Consider the following 22,553-nt stretch of genomic DNA (forward strand, 5'->3'; position numbering starts at 1 on the left):
TATAAATGAATGGCTCCTGAGTGTGTGTATTGTGTGCGTGTGTGTACACGTATGGACGTACATTTAGACACATACATAATACACATTTTCCCCATATGTGTCTATTTATTTATAATATGCTTCCTAAGCACAGTGGAACTCAAAAGACAAATAATCTCGATGAATAATTGATATACATTTTGGTGTGTGTATATGTCACAGAAGTAATTCAATTTGAATATTTGTTTTTAGAACTTCTAGTATGTAAGTTTTCAGACTGTCTTTCATTTTTATATTTATTTGATGAAATAAATTATCCATTTTCCAAGTACCTTTATTATAGAAAAAATAGATTATGAGAATCGCAGTATCACACAACTGAACTTTTGAAATAGTATCACAGTATTCTTTTTTTTTAATTTCAAGGTATTTCTACTCATACAAATCCAACAGCAAGAGAAAATCCACAATTTCACTAAACAATATGAAAGGGTATTACACATGTGTAACTTATAGAACATTATTTCTTACTTAAAATAATTTTTAATAGTTTGAAGCTAATATTTTTATTCTTTGCTCAGTGATTTGGAACATCCCAACACTTACTGATTCGGTTTTTGGGGTTTTTTTGTTTTTTTTGTTTTTTTTGGTATTTCAATCATGCATATACATTTTATGAAAATAAATTCATACTTAAAAAAATACCCTGGTAAAGGCTTACTATGATTTCTTACTGCTAATCAAGCCCAAGTTACTCAGTAACTAAACTGACATTTTGAGTGAATTAAGGAGCATCTAAAATAATTGGTTTTTAAGTAAGCAACTAGATTATGTCAAGGACAATCTTTTTATTTGTTCGGATGGCCCATGCTAATAAACAGGCCCTTTCCAGGGTGGTGCTTGTCTCTGAATGGCCAGGTTCTCATTCAGGACGTTCTTCTTTAGCCTTTACTAGGCTCTCACACCTGAGTTAGGAATCTGAGAGGCACAAGTCTGTGCAGGTTTATAAGCTTAAGGTGCTATTGTATTTCTCTTGCAGTTTAGGGTGGAATTTATTCACAATTAAAGAAGAATAAAAAACTCCAAACAATAAAGAGGTCTTCCAAAATGTCTGCTTTCAGGCCTTTTCCCATTGAAATATTTCTTCTGGGCTTTCTGCCTTTATTGCCTTTGGTTTCTAGTGCTTTCTTTTATTGAAGCATTTAAAGAGGCAGTACTTAAATAGACCAAAGGAATCCTGTTCTAGGTGGATGGATCCAAGAGCCCAGTTCTCATGTCTTCAGGGCACACAGAGCAGAACCAACAACTAAGCCTGGAAAGGTTTGGAGGAGGCCTAAGGAGACTGGAAACAATCCAGTTTTTGTCATCAGAGTTTGTGTATACTCCTGTCATCAGCAAGGATTACATATGAAAGAAAAGAAATTCTCTACTCTGTTCACTGGCTGCTCAACAAGCAAAGCATTAAATCTCCTAGTCCCTTCTACTTGTGAATTTTAATTGATGGGGCTCATACACAGAATAAAGCCATTTTGGCACAAATGGCGTGTGTTGGCATTTAAACAAGAATGGCAATTTTAATTTTATCTTCATTCCAAATTAGAAAGGCAAAAAAAAAAAAAAAAAAAAAAGAAGAAAGAAAAACTCTATTGTTTTTTCAAACAAAAGGTTTTTTTAATTTGGTTTCCAGGAATAAAAAAAAAATAATTAAAACAAAACTTGCCTATGTCCTTTTAAAGCAGTTGGTTAACAAGCTTTGGCTTACAATTTCAATCTGGAATTTCCCTAGACTACCCTGTTTATGATAGAGGCTGGGTTTTACAGTGGCAGTTTATATGCCTAGTCTACATTTTAAAGCCCAGCCCTGTTGTTTAGGACCAGAAATGGACGCAATTTAATTCTGTTTATTATAGAAATCAAGTGCTTTTGGAGAGAGACTTGTGAGCAGCTGTTTAATATTGTCTTTCTGCTAATATAGAGGTTCATTTCTCTTGCCCTCTGAGGAAATAGCAATTCATGAGATTTCTGGAGGCTGTCTTCTACAGAAATACAGGTCTGCTGCCAGGATTTAGCAGCAGAAAAGATTTGCTGTTAATTGGTGGGGCAGGCTTTCTCTGACAGGTGTTAATTTTAAGACCTGTATTCCAGTAGGATTTCGGAGGATTTTGCAAAGAAGATATCAGTAATCAAGATAGAAAAAGAAAACATCATTTTTATTATACAATTTCTCAGCAAGTTTTAAACTTTTTGTAGCTAAAGTCAATATGAAGGAAGTTTTTGAAATGAAGTTGGGCAAGAATTATCTGCCTTCCCCAGAGACTGTGTTCAATAGTTAAGGATATATAAAAGTTTTCTTTTGAAAACAATATAGTTAAAATCACTGAGCAAGTTTTAAAGTGAGATGATTGTTTAAATCATTGTTTACAGTGGTAAATAACTGAAACTCAGAGTCTCTTGGTTATCAAACCAAACGTGCATGGATCCTCTCGCTTGCACGCAGTCAACCCAATCTACTGACACCCAGTTGTGCTGAAGGAAAGTGCAGCGTTTATTGTAGGGTACTCTGCAAGGTGTCTGGGACACTAGTGCTCAAAAAACCCCAACTCCTTGATGGGTTTCAGGACCGCATTTTTAAAGGCAATTTGAGGGAGGGGAGTCGCCGGGTATGTGATCAGCTGGTGCACGATTTGCTGATTGGTTGCTGGTGAGGTAACAGGGCAGTGTCACAGGGGTTAACATCATCAGTCCTCAGGCTCCAGTTGGCCTGCGGGCTCTGTGCTCACAATCGTCAAGTCATTAACATCTTCCTTTTGGTGGGGGTTTTCGCATCTGTAAAACAACTCAGGAAATAGGCAGCAGATACTGTCATCTAGGTACTTCAGAGAGGAACTAAAGCAAAGGACAGAGGGGAAGGGTCTGTCCCGGGAAGGCCCCATAGGGTCCTACCCAGTTACATTTTGGAGCAGGGCCTTGAATATAGCATTTGATGCATGATTTAAAGAATTATTTAGCAATGATGTAAAGGAGACTCTTAGGCTTGATGGAAAGTTGAAATGGCATTTGGCCCTTAGGCCATTTCTTTATTTTTGGTATTGATATGAGTAAAAATGTACCTCCAGGATGAGACATTCTCATATTCTCTTAAGAGTCAATTCTGGCTCTATATCCACTATCTCAAATTTTAGAGTCCTTTTTGTTAGTGTTAAGAGAGGGACAGCCAACTGTGTATCTAAGAATTTCTGCGATGCTGAGTCAAAGAATAACAATATCCAGATAATTGCCTATTCTTAAGTGAACTTAATGAATATAAACAAAATGTGAACTACTTTGACAGTTGGAATAACACTGAGGAATTATTAAACGGAGTAGAATTTGTACTACACATAAATTGTGGGCCAAATGCCCATTTAAAATATGCCTTGAGAACATACCCAGGTGGATTTCTAAAAGCACGCTGGTGGTCTCCTAGGTAAAGTGTGCTTTCTGCGTTACGACTACATGGAGTGAGGTTATTTCTCTTTGTGTTCCATGATTACTTTGGGTGTTCTGTTGTTGTACATGATTTTGGAAAAACTAGTCCAGATTTCTTCTTTCATTGGTTTTTGCCTTCTGCAGAAAAAAAAAGAAAAAAAAGAAAGAAAGAAAGAAAGAAAGAAAGAAAGAAAGAAAGAAAGAAAGAAAGAAAGAAAAGTACTAAACTTAAAATTTATTATAGATATGTCACATTTTGACTGAGTTGTGTAAAATGATTTAAAAGCAAGTTGTTTAAGAGTCAGATAGTATTTGCCACCTGCCTGCTTAAGATGCTGAAGTAACAGAGTGCAGATTTTATTTCTTCCTGTTGGGAGCACCTTGTGAATCTGCATTCCAGGATTCTGTTTTTAGTTTCCAACTCAATTAAGTATTACTGAATTAGGTGGTAATCAAAATATCCAGGATGGTACTTTGAAAACTTGGCTTGTGAGGAAATAGCTTTGAAATAAAAGCTAATAAATATATACTTATATTCTTTTGTGGAAAATAAAAAAATTAATAAGAAATTTTAAACCCTGAGACTTTTTAGATTTCAAGGAAGCATGCAACCTCAAGATCTCAGTAACAAGGGTGTTAGAATAAATAAAAGGGAGAAGAAACTGATGATGAATGAAATAATATGAGAAGACAAAACCTGAAACAGAGTGGCTATCAAAAAAGTTATTTGTTCTTTCTTTTTCCTTGAGAAAATGAGGCAATGATAGAGTTCACAGAGATCACATAGGGATTGGGAGCACTTTTTCGGGTTTTTGAAGGTTGTGTTATTCTTGTAGTTGTTTTAAAATGAAATTACTTGTAGTAACATGTTTTATGCTGTAGAGAACACTATTTGGGTAGAGGAGGAAATTAAATTTAGAGCCTACATTTGCAAGAACATTGTTTTCAGTTGAATGGAAATAAGAATCAAATTAGCTGATGACTCTTAAAAATTAGTACAATTTCTATTTTCAACAATTCTATAATTTTTGACCAAGCTGATCTCCATCAGCCTATAAGAAGACTAGTACTCCTCACATACATATAGATTGGGAAAATATATATACATATAAAATACTCTTCAGTATTTTACATGGAGAATGACAATTCTTGTTTTCCTGTATGTGAAGAAATTCGTGGCTTTCTTAATTTGGCTATTTGTACAATTTAGGGGAAAACTATCACCTGAACCATTCACTTTTTACCCCCTTAAACTGCCACATGGGAACACATTTAACAAACAACTTGAACTTTGTACATGAGCCTGATCCAACTTTAGTCTTGTCCTATATTTCAGAAAAATGTTGGTAATTTTCATCAATTACTTTTACATATGTTTCTAGTCCTCTGTTATGGCTATATCAAGAGGCAAAACTTGTGGAAATAGTACCAGACAGTGATCCTGTTTTAATAAGATTTTCAGTCTAATTATATGTTCTCTAAAGGTTCAAATAACATTTGGATCAACTGCCAAATTTGGGGAATGCTTAGCTGAACTGAACTTCTGAACTTCTGAACAAGTTCACTTTTCAGTGCTTGAAAGACTCTTCTAGTGAAAGCAAATCCTTGGTCTGGTCAGGATTTATTTATAATTTTTTACATTTTTTTTTACTAGCCTGCTACGTCTGACCTGTATATATCTTTTCTACTTAGTTTATGACTAAGGAAGTATGACCATCAATTTCAGAAAATGGCTGATATTTTTTTTCCTAAGGTGGTGAATACATATTTTGAATTGTGTCCTGTTATGTTCAGATTGGGAAAGATAAAATATTATTTTTTCATGTTTGTAATTTACATATAATTAATCTGATGGCTAGATGATGTCATCTCTGACTATAAAAGATAATGTTTTCCAGTTAATAATAACAACCAAGCTTTATATAAATTTTATAATGCTCTCTCCATTTGTTTTAATACACATATGATCCTAAACAACTCCCTGTGAAATTTCTTATTATTGTCATTTTACAGGAAAAGAGAGTCTTAGAGGTATAATGACTGACTGAGAATTTGAATTTGTTCTCAACTTGAGATCTTCTGACTTTTGGTTCATTATTCATTCCACTGTGCCACAACTACTTCATGTGATTAGTCTTTTTCAAGAGACAGGAAAACACAATGAGTCATATTGATATAGGAAAGTTGCAGTACAAAAGGATGGCCACGTCTCAGGTCCCAGGGAGTCCCAGGGATGTGCCTCATTAAGTGAGGGTCCTTGGCTTCTCATAGGAAAGAATTCAAGAGTGAGCATAGTTGAGTAAAAGTAGATTTATTCAGAGAGATTCACACTTCATAGACAGAGTGTGGGCCATCTCAAAAGGCAAAAGAAAAGGCCATGAGGTGTGGCGATATTAGTTTTTATGAGCTCAGCTATTTCATATGCTAACAAGTGGGAGAATTATTGCAACAACTTGGGGAAGGGGCTGGGATTCTCAGGAACTGAGAATAATTCTAAAATATTTGAATGATTTAAGCTGAATCTAGAAAATAACCATTCAAATCATGTCATAGATCCAGTTAATATATTATGAATTACTGCAGTATTTTGAAGAACATCTCTCTGGCTGAATTCAACCATTTAAAGGAGTCTCTCTGAATACTAAGCTCAGGGAACTATTTCCTCTCCTCTGAGGATTCTACTGAAATTACAGAAAAACCTTAACAAAAACGACAAAGATGCAATATTGTCATTAAAAATCAGGAAACATTTCTGCCAGAGCAACAAAGGGTTAAAGGGATTCCTGGAAGATAGAAAACAAGTGATAAGATTGAAGGAGAAAAGAAAATTGTGGCCCTGAGCACTAGACAGAAGCATAGATCTTCTCTAAAAATTCCAAGGTCAAAGTCAAAGTATGAGAGGGAGTGGGCCAGGGAGGCATCAGCACAGTGATTCATTAAAGAACTGCCTCTTTCTCATGTAAATAAATAGGCTGGCAGTAATAACTTTCCCCTTAGGCTCAAGCCAGGGAACTGTTCTAGGAGGAGCTTATAATTGGCCTCAGATGTGAAATTACTGGGTCCTGAAAGAGAAGCACAGTGGAATTTGAGGTAAACAGACTTGAACAACAGATGCTGGAAAAAAGACTTCTTTACCACTACCACCCTCCCAAAAAACGAAACAAAAAAACCCACAACTGTATACCCTCCTTAATTTGTAAAAGTTGTTGGGAGGAAGGGGAGTTTCCAGTTTCCTACCTAGTGGTTCTTTACCCATATACCCTATTGGTAAAATTGTCAGTAGTCCCAGCCCAGTAACCTAAACCCACCAGTTAGTGTTCCCCATTCAAGGACTGTGGTCACTGAGGGGGAAAAATCAGTCTGTCTCTCTGTCCATCTATCTTTATCATCTCTACCGTCTCTGTCTATCTCTAGCTCATCATCACCTATGTACAGAAGAAATCCATGCAAGCCAACTTCACTGATTGATTCCATGTGTAGTGGGTACATGGTACAGTAAACAAGAAAAATTCGCAGGGTATAATCATAAAAGCAACTTTATTTTTGTCTTCCCCTGTCCTTTTTATTCTACTGGTCAGGCAGAATAGATTGCCGTTAATTTTTGATAAAAACTCATGACTTTTCTATTCACTCTTTGTTGACAGAAAAATATTTTGTTTCCTCTAAATAATCTGGATTCATGCCTTCAAGTCTCTGGTTCAGTGTATTAATTGACTCTTCAATATTTGTTCAAAAATAAGACTTTTCCCGATCTCTCAGTGTCTGTGGGGGGGGGGGGCTGTCTTCTTGTAGAGAAGGGGTTATTTTGATTCTTTTCTCTTTCTCTCTCACCTCTTTCTCTTCTAATAAACTTCTCTTTCTCACTTTTCAAAGGTTTGAGATGAAAGATAATGGGAAAATATTACTTATTTCATAAGACTGTTGTGAGAAATGAACTAATAAAACATATTTAATAGAATCTAAGACTAATGATTGTAAACCACATTTATTTTATGTACCACTAAAAAAGGAAAAACAGAAGTTGCTAATAAACTATGACGTAATACTTTTAAAACTACTCATACTATTTGTTTTTTAATTATTGAAAGAATTCCTTTTAATTTATTTATGCATAGTTTTTTTACCATTCCATTTACATAACAAAGGAAGCTCTAAGTGACATAAATTTATTGATACATTTTAAAACTTCTTCACATTCAGTCTAACAGGTTTTGAATCATTTTTTGACTCAGTGTCATTGATGTCTGTATTTTTCTACATGCTTTCCTCTCTGTGCCATGAATGTCACTAGTGACAGGGCATTTCTCAAAAGAATGTTTCATTACTGTTTATGGTATTTTCTTCCAAGTGACTGACATCCTTCCTACAAGTTTTGATAAAGGTGCCTTCTTAATCTTATCAGAAGATATCAACAAAAGATTATTTAGACAACAATCAGAGATTGTATTTTTCCTCAAAATATCCTTAAATAGTTCCTTGATTAAAGTATTTAGAGGGGCAGTTGTCCAGATATGCCCCAGGAGCAACCAAAGAACGGTATGACAGACAATGACAACTGCGACAGCACTGGCTAATTAAGAATGAGTCATAAAACTCTACTGATTATCAGAGGCATCTAGATTTCAGAAGTGTTGCAATGTGAGAAAGTAGACATCTCGAAATTGATGAAATTCAATATGTATACACGTGTATGTGTGTGTATGTGTGAACAGTATCTGGCAAGTATTAAGTCCTCTATATATGTTAGCTACACAATTACATGATTATTATTACAACTTGAATATATGCTAGAAGAATGATTTTGTGCACTCTGTGATTGGTGGTGTGTTTAAAACTAACTTTTTCTATTGTAGGAAATCTTGAAAGTATTTTAAAGATTCTTTTTTTTCGATAACTTGACTATATGTCTGTGATATGGTTAATGCATTTTTCTTTAGGGGCTAACTGTCCACTTTTTGGTCAGTCTACTCCACAGATATTCTTTCTTGTAGGCTCATAGCACCCTCCCAGGTGGTCCTCTTGGGAAGGATTTAAAATACCTCTCTCTTATGTATACTACACATCTGGTCAATGTGAAACCCTCAGGAATCCTGTACCCAACCATGTCTGAAATCAGAATGACCTTAAGGCAATATCTACTCTCCCTTTTCCCCTTTACAAAGCAGCTGATCAATCTGACCCTCTACATCTATATTTGCAGATTATGAGTCATATCCTGTACACTGTCCCCTACACCCACCTTTCTATTTCTACTCCCTCATCTTAGAAACATCCTATAGACAAAGCTTGAATGGCTTAATTAGAATTACTGTAATGTCACTGTCATAAAACTTGACAGTCAAAATGCTAACAATGGTAACATCTGTGAATTGGGACTTAAGGCACATGTGGCACAGGTACGGAAACTTTTATGTTTTATTTTAAATTCCCCCATGTAATTTGGAGAAACAATGCCAAATGGAATGAATGCCTTTTTAAAAAAAAGTACAGTTGCATCTACGAACATATCTCTGATTCATCTCTTGTCAGTATTTTGGTAAAGGATATAATTGCCTAGTTTCACTCTGATCTTAGTTGTATGGATGCAGTCTCCCTGGCTCATTCTTACCTTAATGTTCCATGATTTTCCCCCACATCCCTGGCTTCACGCATGCTATTCTTTCTGCGTGAGACGTATAATCTCTACTAGTCTACTCCTTCTTCACGACTAAATTATTGTACCACCTCCTTTAGAAGCTTCTCTTCCCTTCACCTCTGTGCTTTTCTTTCTTTTTTTATTGGAGTACAGTCAGTTATAATGTGTCAATTTCTGGTGTACAGCACAATGTCCCAGTCATGCATATACATACATATATTCATTTTCATATACTTTTTCATTAAAGGTTATTACAAGATATTGAACATAGTCCCCTGTGCTATACAGAAGAAACTTTTTAAAAGACCTATTTTTATATATAGTGGCTAACATTTGTAAACCTCAAACTCCCAGATTCATCCCTTCCCACTCCCTTTCCTGGTAACCATAAGATTGTTTACTAACCATAAGATTGTCTGTGAGTCTGTTTCTGTTCTGTAGATGAGTTCATAGCGTCCTTTTTTTCTTTTTTTTTGATTCCACATATGAGTGATATGATATGGTATTTTTCTTCCTCTTTCTGGCTTATTTCACTTAGAATGATGATCTCTAGGTCCATCCATGTTGCTGCAAATGGCATTATTTTATTATTTTTTATGGCTGAATAGTATTTCATTGTATAAATATACCACAGCTTCCTTATCCAGTCATCTGTTGATGGATATTTAGATGCTTCCATGTGTTGGTTATTGTAAATAGTGCTGCTATGAACATTGGAGTGCATGTGTCTTTTTGAATTAGAGTTCTCTCTGGATATATGCCCAGGAGTGGGATTGCTGGGTCGTATGGTAAGACTATTTTTAGTTTTTTGAGGAATCTCCATACTATTTTCCATAATGGCTGCAACAAACTACATTCCCACCAGCAGGAGTGTTCCCTTTTCTCCACACCCTCTCTAGCATTTATTGTTTGTGGACTTTTGAATGATGGCCATTCTAACTGGTGTGAGGTGATAGTTCACTGTAGTTTTGATTTGCATTTCTCTGACAATTAGTGATACTGAGCATTTTTTCATGTGCCTATTGGCCATTTGTATGTCTTCATTGGAGAATTGCTCGTTTAGGTCTTCTGCCCATTTTTGGATTGGGTTCTTTGTTTTTTTGTTATTAAGTTGTACGAACTGTTTATATACTCTGGAAATTAAGCCTTTGTCAGTTCTCTGTGCTTTTCTTAATAATAGCTTTTAACAAACTATATTAAACACATAGAAAAGAATTACAATAATAATTATACCTATAAAATACTGAATTGGTTAAAGAAGCTTTTGAGCTTTCAGGTTGTTCAGCCATCTCCTCTTAATAGAAGGCTAGTACTGGTTATTATTCACTTTTCCAAATCCAGTTCCAAGCAGAAAACCTGGAAAATAGAAATTATATAATGCATATTTATTGAGAAAATTTGAATGGATATAGCCTTGTTAAGAATACAGAATCATGTATAATTCATAATTTCCCAACATGTGGAAAAGTAAACAGAGATATCTTCCCTATTACTCATTTGATCAAGCCTGTCTTATAAATTAAACCCTAAAATTATATGAGGTGTATATTGTGTGGCTTTTTTTCTGTAGTTTTTCTGAATGCAATATTAGTCCTCTAAAACAAAGTTATGCTAAGTTAATTTATATGACTACAACTTCCCAAACAGAATGCAGATTAGAGTCCATGTATTTAAATACTTCTCTGTAGAATATCATATTTGATCTGCTATCTCATAGTTGAGGAAAAAAATAAATTTTTTTTGTTTTTTTTTTGTTTTTAGTTTTTTCTTAATGTTTGTTTCTAGTTTTTGTTTTCATTGAGAGTCAGATTTCTTTAGGAATTATTTGAAGAAACATTTTGAGAATTTGAAGACCTTTGAGCATCATTTAAGTAGCAGAAACCTTAACTGAGCAAGTCTCATCTTTACACTAAATTTACAAATTTAAATTCACACCTTTTTCTGACAGGCCAAGACCTTTCTTGTGCAAACATCATGACTTTTCTTGCATTGGCTTCAACTCCTTGAGCTCATGTGTGCTCTTTCTGAAATGTGCTTCCCTCACCTCATCAAGTGGATAACCCTCTGCATCAATTGGTTCCTTCCTCAGTGCCACTTTTGCCAGGAAGCCTTCCTCACCTGCATATGATACAGGCTTCCTATTATTCCTTTCATGGTTTCTATTGACTTTCCTTTTTTTTTTTTTAACTTTTCCTTATGATTTTATCAAAATTGACATGTACTCATTCAATCATTCACTCACTTATCAAAGCAATTGTATATTTGATATTTCTCTTTTCTTCTCTAGAACACAGATTCTCTTAGGGCAGGAGAATATATAGGTCTTATTCTTTACTGTGTCCAGTGCTTAGCTGAGCACCTTACACACTATAGGTTCTCAATAATACCTAGTAAGTGAATGAATTAGAAGAATCAGGGACATTAGGAAGGAAATTTGCAGGTAACTGAACAAAGTGGGAGGGATAGATGGGTTGCCTGCATGAGCAAATGCAAATTCTTTCGGCTGTAGACCTACTTCCATTAAAAAAAGAAGTTATTAACGTTTCACTTTTACTTTTAAAAGACATGCAGGCAGGAGGGTAAATTTCAGTGGTAGAGTGTGCGCTTAGAATGCATGAGATCCTGGGTTCGATCCCCAGTACCTCCGTTAAAATAAAAAAATAAATAAACCTAATTACCTCCCCCCAAAACACAAAACATAAGACTTGCAGAAACTTGATCACATCAGCATGTCTCAAATAAGTGAGCAATTAAAAAGTGCGTTGTATGCCGTAAAATTGTCTACAGCTCACATCTAACTATTTAGGACCTTTTGACCGTTAAAACACATTCTGATCCTATCAGTAAGTTATGCCTTAAATGCACATTCCTTCTTTTAGAGGAATGGCAGTTGTTTGTTTCTGGCTATTCCTGTGGCCAAAACTTTTTTCTATTGATACTTTGAAATTTTTTATTTTAACAGATGTGAATGATTCATCAAAGGGGAGAAAGTTTTAGAAATGAAAATGCTGTAAATAATTTATAATTCTAGAAAATTTTTTTCTCTCTCCCTCCTTTTACATTAGTATAAAGAATAAGAATCCTCATGTCCTAAACTTGCAGTTTCTGTGGGTCGACTAGGCAGCTACATTTAGAAACAAACCAAATCCCAACAAGTGAAAAATTATTTGATTTTTCCTGAAAATGAATAATAAATCTCCCAACTTCTCAATTCCAAACAGATTCTTTTAAGGTATTGCTAATCTAGACACAGGATAGAGCATTGGACAAAACAGACAAGTCCTTGCTCTCAGGGATGTTACATTCTTAAGGGATTTTAGCTTAAGTGGTATTTGTTATATGCCTTCCTGTGTGATGTGGAAAAGTGATTTTTTCCTTGGAGTTGGCTTAGGGTTTGAGTGAGACCAAGGTGTGGAAGGGTGGTATAATCTTGTTCTCCAGGCAACAGGTACATTATAAATAGGTTGGTTTTCAAACTGGGGTCACTTGAGGTCACTCTTAGAAACGGAAGTGGTGAGTGAGCTAAGCACCTAGTTGCTAGCACTAATACCACACTTGGGAGATTTTGCTGCGGCAGCTGAATCAACAGCTGGGATTCTAAAATCCCTCACTTGCACATAGGATTTAGCTTTCTCACCCACAAAATTACGGTCCTATATTTACCATCTGTGTGTCAATTTATATTTATGAAATTATAAAAATAAGGGTTTATTGGGAAAGAAATACTTCAGAAAATAATTTAAAAGCTCAAATCTGTGGCTTTGAAATGCAGTCCTTGATAAAACACGGTCCATTAGACATAACAATAGCTCATTAACAAAGAGTTGCTATTAGCTAATAAGTTTTGAAGGGAATCATTGCTAATTTAGAAAAAAATCATGAGCTATTGAAAAGACTATCTATCCCCTTTCCCAGTAATAGCAGAAAGCCTTCTAAATCGCTACAAAGTTTATCCAATGCTTTCTTTTTCTTAAGTATGTCAATTTCAATATACAATGGAAAGAACAATGAAAGCTAATCTGTGGCACCTTTGAAGGTCTTCAGTTTTTTGCCTTGTATTCAAAGGGCATTTGCTTTTTGCTAGAGGGTTTGAAATGAAGGAACGACTGCCAAAATTGCAGGTCACTTTGTCAGGTGGAGGACAGTCTGAGGAACAAGGAAACATGATTCTACCAGGCAAATGTACACAGGTGAGATGCAAATCTTCTACCAACTGTTCCCAGCGGTGTCATTAGCCCTCTTGTTCATAAATAAATAGCTACTCTGAGAAAGAGCTTCAAGGTATTATGCTGCTCCTTCTGAGCCTGCAAACAAGAAAAGAGTGATCAGAGAGCAAGTGTTCCCCGAACAGGCTATCACCATAGACTGAGGCATTGTGCTGGTCAGGGCAACAAAGGGCATGAATTCCATGTGCTTCTATAGAATAGTGTGTCAGTTCTCATATACACTCTTTCCTGATAAGTAACCAGTGAGTTGTTTTTACATCTCTGCTGTACTGTCATCTTAAGTTCACTGTTTATATATTTCCTAGCTATAAGGAACCTTAGAGTTGGACCTCTTACAGAGAAACATTTTCACATTTGCCTTTTTCGAGAACTCTAGAGTCACATACTTCTTCTTATTGCACATGAATGAGTTCAAGTTGGGGTGAAGGAATTTTTTAAAATTTGAGTTTGGTGAATTATCAATTTAAATATACTGCTTAGTTTGGGGAAGAGAAAACGCAAGTGGAGTTTGGCTTGAAATGTTTGGTTACTCTTTCTCCGGATTTTGAATATGACTTAACATTAACTTTTATAAAGACACATTTTTTTGTTTCAAAGTCGCTTTAGGTTTTTAATCTGATGTTAAAGTTTCTAATGGGAGGTGATTTTGTTTGTTTTTCATAAAAGATTTCCAGTGTCAGTTATTCCATAAGGGTATGGTCCTTATTTAACATAATTGTTCTAAAGTAAAAATAAGCAACTCTGTCATTGTGGGGCTTTAAAAATAAGGGCAGTCTTCCAAGTGAATTAAAAACAAATTGACCCTCTTAAGATTTTCATTCTTATCTAAAAACTCACTCTTTGCCAGTAAGCCTCATGATTTTTTGTGGCTAGGAAAGCACAGTTCTTAATGGTCCATTATCCTCAGCCTTCCTGATCCAGACAAGTAAGTGCAAGCCCATGTCTCATGATGAGTGATTGATTTAGTTACAAGAGCATAATTGTTCTGTTAGGAAGAATCAGTTCATTAAAGCTTTAGGGGAATGAGTAAGTTAGAGGTGAGGTTGGCTAGACTTACCTTGACATGGAGACAACCAAGTGAGGAGAAGTCAATTGGCATCTATTTAATACTCTATGATGTGTAACAACTATTCCAAGAAGTTAAATTTCTTTTTCCTTTTTTTTAACTTACAAGGAAGAATCAGTACTTTTAGTTAAAATGTACATTCTATTTATAAATAAAGGTAAGATCATTTCAAGGTATATGAAGCTTCTTGAGAAACAGAACTTCATTCTAATATATATATATATATATATATATATATATATATATATATATATAAATATTGCCAGAACACTCTCCTCTTTGTAGATAAGAATCTTTTACTTAGGCTTACAAGGGACAGAGGAGCATTTTATAGAAACACGTCGAGTAGGAGTAAAGAAATTTATATATAGACATAAATAATATATACGCGTATATAAAAATTACATTGTTCTCTGGGCAATATGATATACCACTAATAAATCCATAGAGTTATAGGACTGTAATAATAACAATACATTGAATTCACGGTTTTCACAAGGATATGCTTTTTTGCACAGATACGGCATATTAGCCACTTCTTGGTAATCCTGATTACTCAAGGTCATCTTGTTTGTGGATGCCTGGGCTTGATTCTAGGCTTTGTGTACCTGGAGGATATCTAGGTGATTCTGTTATTTTCTATATAATAAAATAAATATTTTGAGATTTCTGAATTGCTCACAGTCATAGCTTTGAGTCATATTAAAATAAACTTTATTGAATTATTTAAGAATTTATTAGTACATTTTATCATAAAGAAATTAAACCATATAATGCAAAATTAAAATTTCTACTCTATCTATAACCTTTGTCAGATTGCAGTGAATCATTTCAGACACAGCTGTATAGATTTAACCACAAGGGAACATGTATACATACCTATCGATACCCTCTCCCTGACACAGTGTCTGATTCATTTATTTATAAAATTAATGATAATTTTCATCTTTTTCTCTGCAACCAGATTTTTAAACTTAATACATGCAGAGGTACTCATATTTAGAATAGCTTTCCTATTCTTTTAAATTACTACATAGTATTGCTTAATATATAAACTCCTTAATTTATGTAACCATTTACATGTTTTGATGGGCACTTACATAGTTTCCAATTTATTTTCTTTAAACAAGTGGATATCCTGTACATATTTTTGTAAATATGTAGGACTATTTAAAAGGATAAATTGCCTTTCATGAAGGTTCTACAAACATTTACTCAATAAATTGTTGGAGGAGGCCATCAAGAGGTCATGATTGTTGGCTGACCTGCAAGCTGGACCCCGGCAGTCAGAGGCACCTCACCTTCTTTCTGTCTTTGGAATGTACCTTCCACCCACCCAGTGTTCCCACAGCCTTAGCCATTTCAAGGATATAGCCTCGAGAGAGCACTGTGTTGTTGAGACCATATGGACTGGAATAAATGGTTAAGGTCTCCATATAAACTTTAAAGATTCTAGTGTGTGATTGCAGAGATCTCCATGTCCTGCCGCTGCTGAAGACAAGCCTGTAAGCAAGTTCCCTTGCTTGTTAATCAGCCATCTACCAGTCTGAATCCATCTGCCTCTTCCTTCCATCTCTCTTTGCCAAGTTCCCTGCCACCCCCACAACCAACCATGACCCGAGGCCAGTTTCAGATATCACTCCAAATTCCTAAGTTTTCAAACCAACATAAATCTACCAACTTAGTATTTTAAAATATATATAGTAAAAAATTTCATTGGTGCAAGGAAAATGGGTATCTATTTTTAAAAAATAAGTGTGACTGAGCAACTTTTCATTTGCTATAAATAGGTCTTCAGTAATGTGGCGGTGAGGTGTGGGCAGAAGCGAAGAGTGAAGTCCTATGATTGGGCTCAGTCTTTTAGTGAGCCTCTGCCTCTGGACTGTGCACCTCACAAGAGTGTCTCAGTGCTTTTTCTTCTCCATCAGGTGGGACAGGATGGCTGGAGTGGGCTGGAGTTGGGTATTTCCTTTCTTTCACATGGAAAGCTTCGAGCTGCTGGAGTTAGAAATTTCCCTTGCCCAGGTCAATCAGACTCTGATCATACAAAGCAAGTTACGATTTGGTTAACTAGTTTCCCCTGAGGGCAGGCAGGCCTTGTTAAGAAGAACAGAGTGCTCTGGCGTGTTTCAGAATGAACCCCTTCCCCCTCCTCTGCCGGAAGTTCACGGGTCTTTTCCTCAAATATATACTATGGGAACCTGGTCCAGCTCCTGGAGGTAAAACTCACAGTATTGCCCACCGCCTACCCCCATGACAGGATCCCCTTGAAGTTTTTAGCTGTCAATTGTCTGCACTAATTTCCCACAGTTTGTCAGCTACAGTTCAGGCTTTCCTACCAGGGCCCTGCTCCCTACAGCATGAGTGTTGTGTTCAAGGAAGCAGCCATTTCCTGTATTCACCTGCCTGCCTGTCTCTCTGATCTTAGGGGCTGCAGATTGCCCTGTGTCCTCCCTTCTCATAAGAATCTTAGAAGAGTTGTTGATTTTTTGGCCTGTTCAGCTTTTTATTTATTGTTGTGATAGTGTGAAAACTTCCAAGCTGACAGTTATTATTATTTTTTAAATTTCAGGTTATTGTTGTTTGTAGGGAGACTATTGATGTCACTACTATTAGCATATGGCAAACTCTATAATTAGCAGATCTGGCAGTGCTTCTGTTTGCATCTTTATTAGGTGGAAAATATATGGTCTTCAAAAACGATAATTTTCATTTTCTTTTAAGTACATATACTTATTTTTATTAGTTAGAGAGTCAATTTGGTTTTATTGTCTTCTTTTGTTTAGTTTGCTTGCTTTATTTTCTAGTTTAAGAATTTGTACTTTAAGATTTGTTAATTTTTGTGTGTGTCTTTTGCTTCCTTTTCGTGTACGTCTGAAAACGTCTCAGTGTTGGGGGTTGTTTTGACTGAATTCAAAGTTCAAAAAAAAAAGTTCCCTTTGTGGTATTATGTCCCAGGACTCAATTTTATTGATGAAAAGATGCTAATATGATTGTCACTATTTCTAACTATTCTGTGTTAAAAGAAAAAAATTGCACACATCCCCCAAAGGCCAAGTTATAACAGAATAGAAGATTGGGAAACAGACATGAATTTATTGCACTTCAGTTTATGACACAAGTGACATGATCATTTAGTGATCTGATGAATGGAGGGACAATTAATAAAATTGTAAAAATGCTTATTGACGTGGAAATACCAAAGGAGGGGGTACACTATGTGTCCACCAAAAAAGGAAAAATAGAATATTCATAAGCATCCTAATTATTGTTACAATTGTTTTCTAAATAATCAGACGCAGAGTCTTAAGTACTTTTAAGAGTAGTTTAATATAAAATTAAATTTCCAATTGGTTAGATACTTTCGTTTCTAAATTTTAAAACTTTTCAGAATGATTATATAGTTAGCTAATAGAATCTGTAGTTTAAAAGATATTTTGCAAATTACTGAGGATTTGATATGACCAATTTGTTTAAATTACCGTCATCTGTTGAAATGGAAATATAATTTCTATTATCAAAGTAATATATTTATGTTCTATATGTATAATGTGTCACACTTTTGTCATTTATATTTTGTTTTAGTGCTTTGTTTATGGATTTTCATATTTAGTTTTAAATTTTTTGTTTGTTTTTTAATAAATTTTTTCTATTTCTGCTATTTTGAAAGGTTTATACTTTTATTTTGGTACTTATTGAAGGTAACTATACATTTATATAATATGCTTAAACATCTATTTACTGATTCATAGACTTTAGAAAGTGTCTTCTATTGACTCTCTACTATAATGGTTATAGTAGTACATTTATTATCCCTTCTACCTCTCTTTATGGCCATCCAATTATTTCATAGGTTTGTTGGTTTTCATAGATATTAATGAATAAATACAAACTAGAATAATTTTAGATCTGTTTTTCTGTTGTTATACAGTCTCCCCTCCTCAGTTCTTCTTTTCAGACAGGGTTATGGGAAAACTATTACCGATTTGATCTCTGCTGTTATCTCCTTGTAATTTTGTTAACAGTTTTATTCTGAGGTTCAGTTCAAATGCCTAAGGATATATAAATTCATGATCTTTAAAATGCCTTTATATTGTCTTTATTTTTTTCCCCACTCAATTCATTGGCTTCATTGAATGTATCACTTTTTCCAGGCAGAAGATGCAAAATAGCAAAACTTGAGGTCTCTGGCCAAGGAGCTCCTAGCAGAGGACATACGAAATGGAGTGTTTCCTGAAACTTTTCACCTGGCCATTCAGTTCCTTACAGCTTCTACATTATTTTCTCTTTTGGTTTCTGTTTTGATTAAATGTGACTTTCAAGACGCAGGCAAATGTTTACTTTATTAAACAAATTTTTAGCATTGTAAATTTTTTAATAAAAAAAATTCAAAAGAAAGAAAATTGCATATCTCCATATATTCATCACCCAGCTTCCATAATTATCAACTATGTCTCTTGGGTTCATCTGTGCTCCTATCCTGTTGGTCTTCCTTTCTCCAGAATTATTTTGGAGAAGACACCACATGTCATACTACATTATCTATATGTATTTTTGATGTAGTACTAAAAGATGACTCATTAAGAAATATAGCCTCTATTATTACATAAAAGACTAAGAAGGATTCCTTAATATAATTGCACATAAAAAGATTGTTTAAATTCCCACAATTATCTCTTACTTTCTTTCTGACAATTTAGTTCTCCAAATCACAATCCAAGTAAATTCCATGTACAGCAATTGGTGGGTGTCTTAAGTCTTCTTTAGTCTATAGCTTGTACCTCCGTCTCACTATTATTTTTCTCACAATTACCTGTTGAAGAAACCTTATAGTTTGTTTTGCAGAATTTCCTACAGTCTGAATTTTGTTGATTGCATCCTCTATTATTTCTAAGTGGGTCCTCTATTCTTTTTCCTATAAATTAATCAGATCAAGGCTTGATTATTTTTTGAACAAAGCTACTTGATAGGTGGTCCTATATTTCAATAGGAAGGTCATTAGATCTGCTGTCTCTCTTTTTATGAATTTAGCAGATGATCACTGCTAGATCGATTATTTCATAAAAGGTTGCAAAAGGGTGAGATTCTAATTCAGTCATTCCTTTTCAATTATTATATGAAATACTTAGATGAATTAAAAAATTCTCCCCCATCAACTCTGTTTATCTGAGTTCAGAGCATTATAGGGATAGAAAATACAGGATAGATACTTGAGTCTTTTCCTTTTTGATCAGATTTCAAGATAAGTTGGCTTTCTGGCACCCTTGCAAAATCATGAATTAGTTTTTTAGTTTTTCAAAATATATTTCTAAGAGCTTATGAATTTAAACATCTGATGTGTCTTAAGCGATTAAATGCATTATTCTTATTCATGACCAAATTTTCCTAGATTTGGATGGTAGGTGTGTTTCCCAGGTGGCTCCTGAGGCCTTTTGACATGATTCCAATCATGTTTGCTTCCTTGCTGTCTGATCTGACAACATGTTCTAGGTTCAACTTGCATCTTTTCGACCCTAGCTTGAAATCTAAACATTTTTTGAGATGCTCCAGTTTCCTTTGTGAGAAATGGTATTTGGAGACCAAAATCTGCTTAAAAGGGATATTTATTTTTCCTATGTAGCCTTTTTTAGTGAAAAGAAATAGGACATTTAAAAAAATCATATATTCATGTTTGCACTCCAATTCAAATTTAACAAATTTAGGAATTCAGAATTTTTCCTTAACCAAATTCCTTTTACATGTGGGTCTCCTTTCCTCTTGACCAAAATTCCAGTTTTCAATGACATCACTCATTTTGTCCTGTACAGCATACTCAGGGAAACAATACTAGCTCTCAAAAAACTGGTGGAAAATAGTTTGAGAACTTTTTTCTCTTTCAGTTTTCTTTTTTTCCTTTTAGTGTATATCCCATTAAGAATGAATTGATTTACTGTGTTTTAAAAATTGCTTGAAACAAAGAGTTCCTCTCAGTGTAGTTATTTTTACCAACTCTACAAGGCTGTGCTCATTTTTTATTAATCTTCTGTTGGGATTTTAAGATTTTTAAAAAGCTCTTTTTTCTATTTATGGAAAATACTTGTCATTTTATCAACTCTGTTTTCTATTTTCACAAACTTTTTTGTTTGTTTTTGGTTATTTCTCCACTTTAAAAAAATGTAAAAGAATATGCTCTTTTTTCCTTTCTTAGATCAATGGCAGGATTTAAAGCATCTTTAAAGATAAATAACATCTGTGTGTATGTGTGTGTGTGCATGAAACAGCAAGAGGGAGAGAGAGAAAGAAAGAGAGAAATAACAGGTTCAAGAATGTGTGCTAAATTTTGGCAGGGCAAGTAAATTTGTTTGAATTTGTGGAAACTTCCCAAGTTGATTTCAATGTAGGTATTTATAACTAAGAGTCTGTTTAATTTGACTGTTAATAGGCTAAGGTTTATAATTTACATGACTTGCTTTTCTAACATATCCTCTGAGGTTATTTTTACAGTCTATGAAGATTCCACTGAGTTTATTTGAATAATTGTGAATATGGTTTTCATTTATATTCCAATGTGTAAAGGTATCTTTGACCAGTACAAGGTCATTTGGAAATATTCTTTTTATTAAACATTGAGATTTAGTAATGAGTTGAATGTGACTTGATAATATTCACTTTCAACTGAAAATGAAATAAGCCTATTAATATTATATATTAATGTTGCTATATTGATTCTTCAAATTTAATAGCTCTGATCTTTGAGAATAATTTTTCTATTTTGGTTATTTTGCCAATGATCCTTGTCTCCTAGTGTTTATGCCCTTGTGTTGTCTCCTCTCACCTTGGACCCAGCTTAATTCAGTAAACTTTTCTCCAGTATTTTCCATTGATTTTATTACTTCTTATAGTATTTACATATATCGACAACTGTCAAATCAATGACATAAAAAGAAGACTTTATTTATGGGGATTCTAGGCAAAATGCTCATCTCAAGAAATGCAGTTAATGGATGATGGATGACACTTTCCGACTGACTAGTCATGGTTGAAAATATGTCAAGATTTGGAGGAAATGTAGTGAAAAGTGAGCAGTATGACAGTGGAGCAGTGTTGGGACAAAGTAGAAGGAAGGGAGGTTCTTAATGCCCTGAAAATAAAACTTGGGAGCATGAGGATCTAAAAGGGATTTAGATTTAAAAAAATACTTACCAGGATGATGGCACAGTTTATGATATTCTTGGCCACATTTTCAAGAAAATCTAGGGTCAAACTCTTCTGACTGGTCTGTGTATAAAGAATTAGGTTCATATTTCTTTGTAGTGAATCCCAGGTTTTACACCTAGATCCTGCTTGCCTAGTTTTACATGGATTTTATCTATTGCTTCATTTCTCTTCTTTCCTGAATGCATCCTACCCATGGTCCATATCTGTTCTTCTGACTCTCTGTATCAATTCACGGAAATGCCATCCAACTTTTGACTCAAGATAGAAACAAGAGAGTCATCTTTAACATTTGCCTGCCCCTTAATTTTCATAATCATTCACTGAGCCTTGTCAAGATTCTTCCTGAAATATCTCTCAAATTTGTCCTCTCTGATCACAACCTCACTGACATAGCTTTAAGTTAGAAACTCCACAGCTGTGTTCTGATCTATTAAAATAGCTTTCTGACTCTTGTGCCTATCTTCAGAATCTGTCTAACTCTAAACTCTTCTCTCTACTTCCATTAATGTTTGTTGCAAAACACATATATAAAACCTGAAAATTTTAGATAGAAGACCTTAAATGGCACTGAATTACCAACTGTCAGGAGTCCAGATTCCTCAGGAAGGCATGCAAGTTTCATCCCATTGACCTAATATATCTTTGGGGATTACACCAGCATCTAAAAGAATTCCTTTAACTGTAAAGAGAATCCATTAATGAGGTTCTTGGGAGCATTTGGTTGGCCTGGGGATGGGCAAAGGAGAATTCAAAAGCAATTCAAAACTTTTGGTGGGGGACAGTGGGAGAAATTGGGCGTTGGGTTAGAGAAATTGAGAGAGAGAAAAATAGAGATTAAAATTTGGTCTCTTCTCCACGTGACTGAATCTTTTTCTTGTAAATTTAAGGGACTGTTGGCAGCCATCTTTCTTCTTTCATGTGGTCTGTGTGGTAGAGATAGTAGATACATTGAGAAAAATCATTTAAACAGGTTATCTGAAAG

General features: G+C 34.7%; 1 protein-coding gene across 1 annotated transcript in view; it reads left to right on the top strand.

The window, feature by feature from the left end:
- The window catches only part of ADGRL3 (adhesion G protein-coupled receptor L3), an 822,802-nt gene extending 804,122 nt beyond the window's left edge, over positions 1 to 18,680 (top strand). The window contains exon 24 of the mRNA XM_074344099.1: positions 18,529 to 18,680. Coding sequence (XP_074200200.1) covers positions 18,529 to 18,611 — 83 coding nt within the window. The 3' untranslated portion in view covers positions 18,612 to 18,680. The remainder of the gene's footprint in view (positions 1 to 18,528) is intronic.
- The last annotated feature ends 3,873 nt before the right edge of the window (positions 18,681 to 22,553 follow it).

Source organism: Camelus bactrianus, chromosome 2, assembly GCF_048773025.1.
Source record: "Camelus bactrianus isolate YW-2024 breed Bactrian camel chromosome 2, ASM4877302v1, whole genome shotgun sequence".
NCBI classification, from domain to species: Eukaryota; Metazoa; Chordata; class Mammalia; order Artiodactyla; family Camelidae; genus Camelus; species Camelus bactrianus.